This window comes from Podarcis vaucheri (assembly GCF_965113315.1).
Source record: "Podarcis vaucheri genome assembly, chromosome: 1".
In the NCBI taxonomy this organism is placed as follows: Eukaryota; Metazoa; Chordata; class Lepidosauria; order Squamata; family Lacertidae; genus Podarcis; species Podarcis vaucheri.
In genome coordinates, this window is record NC_138759.1 from 90,194,983 (window position 1) to 90,202,428 (window position 7,446).

Sequence of the window (7,446 nt, forward strand, 5' to 3'; positions counted from 1 at the left end):
CTTTTTCTTGCTTTCTCCCATTCAGAAAGAGAATCCCGAGAGCATGAGGACCCAACCACCTCAGAAATGGCAGAGGAGACCTACCCTTCCAAACCGCACAGGAACAAGGGACACGTGCGCCTCCCTGAGTCCAAGGTAGAGGCCCTGAGGAAGGATCGCAGGAAGAAGCTGACTTCATCCAAGTTCGTTGGTGGGGCAGAAAACACGGCACACCCTCGCGTTGCTGCCCCTGAGCTGAGGCCAGAGTTTGAACTGGTAAGTGTGGTCCTTCCCTGTATCACATGTGCTCTTGCCCTTCATTCTCTCGCTCCATGTCTTGTCTCCTCCCCTCTTCCTACCATCTATGTTCCCACCATAACTGCCATGCTGATGGTTAGAGAGGGATATTGATAAGTGGAAAACATGGAGCTGGCGGGCACAATTCTAGCTGCTAGTTTAAAGCCCACTCTGCATAGTGACTCTTCCCCCCACCCACCTTCATGTGCTCAGCCGCCCACCACATAGTGAAGCTGGTTTCCTCCAAGCAGTGCCAGTTCCAGGTTTTGCCAGGCTAAGATGCTCTGTGTGTGTGCCCATTAACTCACCACTATTACCACTGCCCATGTGCTTGCCTCTTGGCTCAATCTGCACATCCTCACTGAGATAAGCATGCAGAAAACACTACTAATCTTAATGAATTCTGCTTAATCTGACCTTATCTTGGGAGTTCAGTGCTTCATCCTCCTCAGCACCTGATTGCTTTCTCTCCTCTTCTTTCAGGGCCCTTGCCGTAGACAGATGGAGGCATCGCTGCAGGAGCTCAAATCAAGCCAGCGCATGATCCCCCGTGCCGTCCACCTTCCCAACTGTGACAGGAAAGGCTTCTACAAGAGGAAACAGGTAGAAGCTCTGCTTGGAGTCAAGCTCTGCTTTGTGGTCCAGGGGTACAGACAGCAGGGGCTCTTCCCCATCAAACAGCTTCGAGTCAGTTGACCCAGTCTCCTAACAGTTATTTCACCACAAAATCTAGACTGGTGTTCCTCAACCTTGGGCCCTCAAGGTGTTGTTGGGCAACAACTCCCATCATTCAAAGCTCACCTACCCATTAGGGGTGGCAGGAGGTGGTGTTGTGAGCTTTGAATGATGGGAGTTGTAGTCCAACAACGTCTGAGGATCCAAAGTTGAAGAACACTGGTCTGAACCAAGGATGAATTTATGCTCTGTATGAGCCAAGCATTATGTGGCGCAGAAGGTGATTAAATGAATAAAAAAAAATATGATTGCAAGTGACACCATTAGCATCATGTGTAGTTAGGAACCCAAGCAACCCTACAGCAGACCCAGGACAATTGCCCACATTTAATTGTCTTAACCTACATCTTGATCCACCAAAATTTGAAAGTGATGATGCTCATCATCTCCATGCTGGAAAAAGTTTATTTCTTCAGATTAAGCTGCAGTTAAAGGAGCAGCCTAGGCTGGTTTCCACCTCTCCCACTCCTTTACCCAGAAGCAAACTGTGCTTATTTGGGGTTCTAGTCTAGTTAAGGCCTTAACCAGCAGGCCAGCTGGTTAATTCCAAGGTTAACTTCCTCCAAGGTGGGCAGGGGATGTCTTCCTCTCAGGGGAGGCGTGACCATCCCAGACGCCCTCCACTCACTCTCCACCCTTTTCGTCCCCCTCTCTCCAGTGCAAGCCATCTCGGGGCCGAAAACGTGGACTGTGTTGGTGCGTGGATAAGTACGGACTGAAGCTGCCGGGAACGGATTACGTAGCTGGAGACCTCCAGTGTCACAACTTTGACAGTGGCAACACTGAGTGAATTATCCTTCTTTGCCTCTCCCTGCCAGAGCCCTTTCCCCCACCCACCCACCCATTACCCACCCACACCTCACGACGTGCCCAGGAGACTGATTCCTTTCATCTCATTTTAAGAAACTGAGGACCTCGGAATCTACGGTTATTATCATCAACTTCTCTCAATGGCAACGGCAGAGACTAAAGAAGAAAAGGCAACACTTTGAAGCCAAATAAATGGATAAATAGAGAAGGAAGGAAGGAAGGAGGCAGAAGATGAAGATGACAAGGCAGCCACCACCTCCCTTGGGACATGGCTCTAAGATAACTCTGTAGGCCGCCAAGCTTGAAAGTATTGTCATCCAGCCACCCAGACAGCACCAATGTAGGAAGCTCTCAGAAGCACTTGAATTTTGTTTTTGTTTTCTTCCCCTCCCCCCTTTTTTACTATGGTGGGTTTGAAACCTTAAGATTTTGGGAAGTACTTAGTTTAACCAGCAGAATCCTAGGACAAGCAGGCCACTCACTATTTCAATCCACACACACATAATATATATATTCTGTCAAGGTTCTTTTTTCAATGTTGTCAGTTCTCTACTCCTTCCCCCAGGGCTAAGGTTTTATTTGCTCTCTCTCCCTTATTTTATTTTCAAATAAAAATCAAATGGATCAGAGAACATCAGAACCTACAGCAGGGTGAAGTGAAACCATTGGTTAAAAATCAAAATTCTTCAGGTCCTGCTGGGACTGTTTCCCTGGGCAGTTAAGTAAGAGGTTTGACCTGATTATGTGAGATGTCCATCCCTCTCCTGTGTAAATACAGCTGTGGTGCACATGTTTACTCTTTGTTGAACAAGTCCCCTTTCTTCCAAGAAGAGTCCTTTGACCTCCAATCATGTAAGAAGCCCCACAAACCTCTATGCAGTTTCTTGTGTAAGTCAAAGGCATTCAGGTTTGTGTATTTGCAGGATCATGACCCAAGCTGAAGCAATAGCATGTCAGGTATCCTGCAGGCACTTAAAGCATATTTTTCTTGTTGTCAGTTATGTAAACCGACCTGTGGATATCCACACAATGCTGAGCAGTCATTGCCCTGAGCAAGGACAATACGAAGGAGTTAAAACATGATTCATAAAATCATGCACACTAGATTTGTAAATCTACTCCACAGATAAGGAAACTATTTTGCCATCTTTCAATGTCTACGAAGTGACTGAGAGTAGGTTGAGACCTTTTTTTCCTGAAAGAGACTCTGAAATTGCTGCATGGCGGGCAGAAATTCAGTACATATTAATTTGTCCCCATAAGTACATCTTTTGTGCTGGAAAAAAGCTGCACCTGCTTAATTTCTGCCTGTTGTGCTGCTGTCAGTCTCCGCCAGGAAAGAAGAAGCTATGCAAACAAAAACAAAAAACCCTGCAGAATACAATAATTTGACAACTTTCACATCCAAGCTTGGGCATGCCACTAAAGCCATTTTAAAAAATATATATTGTTTAACATTTTTTAAGCTCCTCAGTATGTCTCCATGGACATTGCCATGACAAGGATCTTTCCTATACTCAGGATGGTGAATGAGAATGCAAGAAAATGACAAGGGGGAGAGAGAGAAAGGATTATCCATCCAAAGTCACTAGCATTAGGGGAAAATCACCAAAATAGTAGCCATTCAGAAACATGCAATCCACTTGAGGGTACAAAAGAAATGGAACCTATGGTGATTTCCTGGAGGAGGACACAAAGGAGTCGAGGACATTGGTGTGGTGGGCTGCAAGCATTTCTGGACAACATGCTAATCAGAAGCATGGAGAGAGACAGAGAGAGGACCGGGGTTTTTGCTTGCAGGCAGATGAGAAAGGCCACACTGCCTGCTGAGCATCAGAAAAGAGCGCTGCTGGTAGGAGAACCAGGAGGACACCCATAACATGCTACATGCACTACTAAGCACAGAAGAAAGGGAAATGAGGAATCGTCCTGGCAGAATGGCTACAGCATGAAAGTGACTGTGGTGGGTTTTTCTTCTATCACCCCCTTCACTCCCAGCAGTGTTCAGATCAGCTCCAGAAAAAAGATGAAAGCCAACAAACCATTGGGGTCTTCCCAGAGATGTGAGAACTGGCCAAGAAAATCTGGATCAGGGAATCCACAGACTGGCTCTATGGAGATTTGATTTGTCTTCTATAGAAGAGAGCAGGGTGGGGAGATTTCTCTACATTTCTGTGTGCAAACACCCATTCTTTTGTGCAGAGACAAGGAAATATGGAGATGGAATCACACACACACATCCTTCCAAGGTAAAAAGTCTAATCATCTGGGTGGAATTCCTGCCCCAAAATTCAACATTGCAAACAAAGCCCACTCCATCATTTCAGCTCCATCTTTGATCCAGATTTTCTGGAAAGTGTAAATGACTGCTAGATATTCCAGTTATCCCCTCCCCTGGGCTTTGGCAGCAGTGGTGAGACTTTTACCCTTTCTCCTCCGAATCAAAGCTAAACCTACCACAAGCTCCTGTGTAACAGAAGGCCGAACTGTGCTTTGACTGGAACATTTGTTATCACAATGGGTCCCATTTTCCCCACAACCCTGATTTAGCATGTGGAAAGGTAGAAATGCCTTGTTGTTTACTACCTGCATTTGGGTTGGATTATTTGGCTGTGCCTCTTTCCTAAACTGGATAAGTCCTTGGATGCTCTGCTGACAATGCAACCTGAACAATATACCCCTAGTTAGGTAGCTCTTTCCCAGTTCCCTGGCAACAAGATCATCTATGTCAGTCAAGAGAGCTTGTAGGACAGAAGGAGAATCATGGTCCCTTTCAGAAATTCTGTACTTACCAAGGTGGTATAATTGTGCTTCTGTGTCAACAAGTGTGTGAACTGGGTAAGGGAGCAAATCTGTGGTAATGATGGAAAGGAGGGGCAGTGCCCTTGTTGCTTTGCTATAGGTGACCTGAGATGCTCCCCCCCCCCGCCATGGCCATAATCCTGATCTCCATGAAAGACACCCATGTGCTTTCCCTGATGTCTTCTACGAAGTAGAAGGACAGAAATTGTTTAAGCATTTCTTCTCAGGCTTTCAACGTGGTTCATTTCTTTGGGCTGATAAATCACTTGTATTGGGAATTGGTTGGTAAACGAAAAGTCCTGACCGCATCTGTCCTTCCCCATAGAAGATTGTGTGGACAGCCCCAGTGGTGGGCATTGGTCCCTTAGGTGTTCACACTTGTGATTATGGCCAGTATTCCAAAAGGGGGAGAATTAAGGTAGCACCAAAAATAAAGTGTATATTGAGAACGAACTACCATAATGGCCAAGCCAGTAGATCAGAAATGGGGAACCTGGGGCTATCCAGATGTTGCTGGACTACAACTCCAGTCATCTCTGACTGTTGGCCAGGCTGGCTGAAGCTAATGGGAACTGGAGGCCAGCAGCAACTGGAGGGCTGCATGGTCCCTGTCATTGCAACAGATTATATAAGGCTTTAATCTGGTCCCGACATTTCCAGGGGTAATTCATACAGGAGACTTCTCCATTCTAGCCATTACAGAGAGGGACAAAGTGGTCCTATGAAACCTGGTGATATCTATGCTACAGCAAAGCTCAGCATTGGCTTCTTATCTCTTTGGAAAAAATGAGGTTCAGTATGAACAAAGGCAAGAGGGAATTCTGTCATCTTCCAAAAGTGAGAACTGAACCCATTTTGCTTGCTCCAGGGCACGTATGGTGCACTTTCTCTAGGTCTAAAGAATACATGGGAAAGGTCCATGGTAGAATGACTATGGGCTGCGAAGAGGCTGATGAACTTAATCCCTTTGGATTTAAAAACAAATCTCTATTGTCAAAAGAAGATTTACAAGGAGGAAAGGACAGTTGAGCAGAGTGCACATATAATCTACATAGCATATAAAGGGGCAGGAGATGTGCTGGGCACATAAGAAATTATGGGAAATTTACACTACAAAGTTATGCTGATTTTGTACCAATTTAATTGTCATGGCTTTTGCCAAAGAAGCCTAAGGACTGTTCTTTTCTACAGTCCCTAAGGTTCCCTGAAAGGAGGGAGTGATTCCTAAATCAGTGTAAGTGTGTGGTGTAAATATATATCTTTACAGGGCAATCCGTAACATGTCTACTCAGGAAGAAGTCTCATTGAGATCAGAGGGACCTATTCCCAGGTAAATGGGTAAAGGATTGCAGCCTTAGTTGCATAAGATGAAAGAATGTTGCTAAAATCCTTTTCTCTCCCCAATTGGTAGAGTCAGTCTCTTGGCACTCCTGGACTGGTTTCAACCAAAACCATCTTTTATCCATCCTTCCTTCCTTCCTTCCTTCCTTCCTTCCTTCCTTCCTTCCTTCTTGATATGTATTTTTTTATTATTTCCTGAAACTTGAAAACCTTTCCCTATATAGAAAATAAGATCCCTTCTTACTCCGTAAACAGGGCATGGAGATAGCCACTTCATCTCCCACTTCTCTTGGACACACACACACAGTCACTGAGTACAGATATTGCAAGCAGGTGAGGGGGTTTGGAGTACATAATATTCCCACCTAACTGCCAACTCATATTGTAAAAGGATTTTCTCATAAGCTCAAAGGATGCCTTTGAGGACAGTTCCATTACCTGGTTGCAAACTTTGCTGGCTACTGCAGTAGCAGAAACCATTCCAAGTGCATTGGCCACAGCTGATTTTCCAGGAGAGAGCACATCTTTCATCCTTGCTGCTTAAGTATGGAGAACCCAAAGCTGATGTAGACTTTCACCATTAGAAGATCAACCATGGATTTCTTAAAGCAGCACTCAAAATCTCAGCTGAAAGGCAGGGAAACAGCTGCCCCAGTCTCAATCCTACAAAGCCAGTGCTTTTCTTTTTGGTTAAAAAAAATGAGGTGCTAGTACCCATACATAGATAAAAGTCCATGGGCAGCCCCCCCAAAAAAGGTGTCAGTACTCTGCACTAGTGAATACTGTCACAAAAAGTTCACAGTGTTCTCCGGGAGGAAGGGTTTTTAAAAATAACACAACCCCTTTTCCTGACAGGCCCTGCAGAGCAGACTAGGGAATCTTCCCAAACCTGAGTGTCACTTCCATCAAAGGGAGAGCTCCCCAAGAGCCATGCTCCCATCAAAAGTGCTAAACTTGCCACCCTGGACCTTAAAAGTGGGTTGACATTTTTATGTGCCCTCAAGAGACCTCGAGCTAACCACTGACATGACCTTTGCAGAGTTTGTATGATCACCTTTGCATGATCACCTCCTAAGAGCAGAGGGGAAATTGTGTTTGCAAACAGGCTGGTGACAACATTTGGGAAGACCAAAGTCTGTAGAACATGGCTAGAAATAGGACTGAGAACTTGGGCTACTTTATTCATCATATTCATTCATTCATACCTAACAACAAACCTTCACGATCCTATAACTGTCAAAGGCAGAGGAACCCCTTTCCAACCTGTAGATGCCAAGGCATAAAAGACTATGGGGAAACAAAACCTGTTAGAACTGATGCCGGATTTAGAAGAAAAGTCCTGAATCTCATTACTCTAATAAAAGGTAAAGGTAAAGGTACCCCTGCCCAAATGGGCCAGTCTTGACAGACTCTGGGGTTTGTGCGCCCATCTCACATCTATTGGCCGGGGGCCAGCGCTGTCCGCAGACACTTCCGGGTCAC

General features: G+C 45.3%; 1 protein-coding gene across 1 annotated transcript in view; it reads left to right on the plus strand.

Annotated features, from left to right (window-relative positions):
• IGFBP5 (insulin like growth factor binding protein 5) overlaps nt 1-7,046 on the plus strand; it is a 40,444-nt gene extending 33,398 nt beyond the window's left edge. Inside the window, exons 2-4 of the mRNA XM_082238702.1 lie at nt 26-255; nt 760-879; nt 1,670-7,046. Of these exons, the coding sequence (XP_082094828.1) occupies nt 26-255; nt 760-879; nt 1,670-1,801 (482 nt within the window). The 3' untranslated portion in view covers nt 1,802-7,046. The remainder of the gene's footprint in view (nt 1-25; nt 256-759; nt 880-1,669) is intronic.
• The last annotated feature ends 400 nt before the right edge of the window (nt 7,047-7,446 follow it).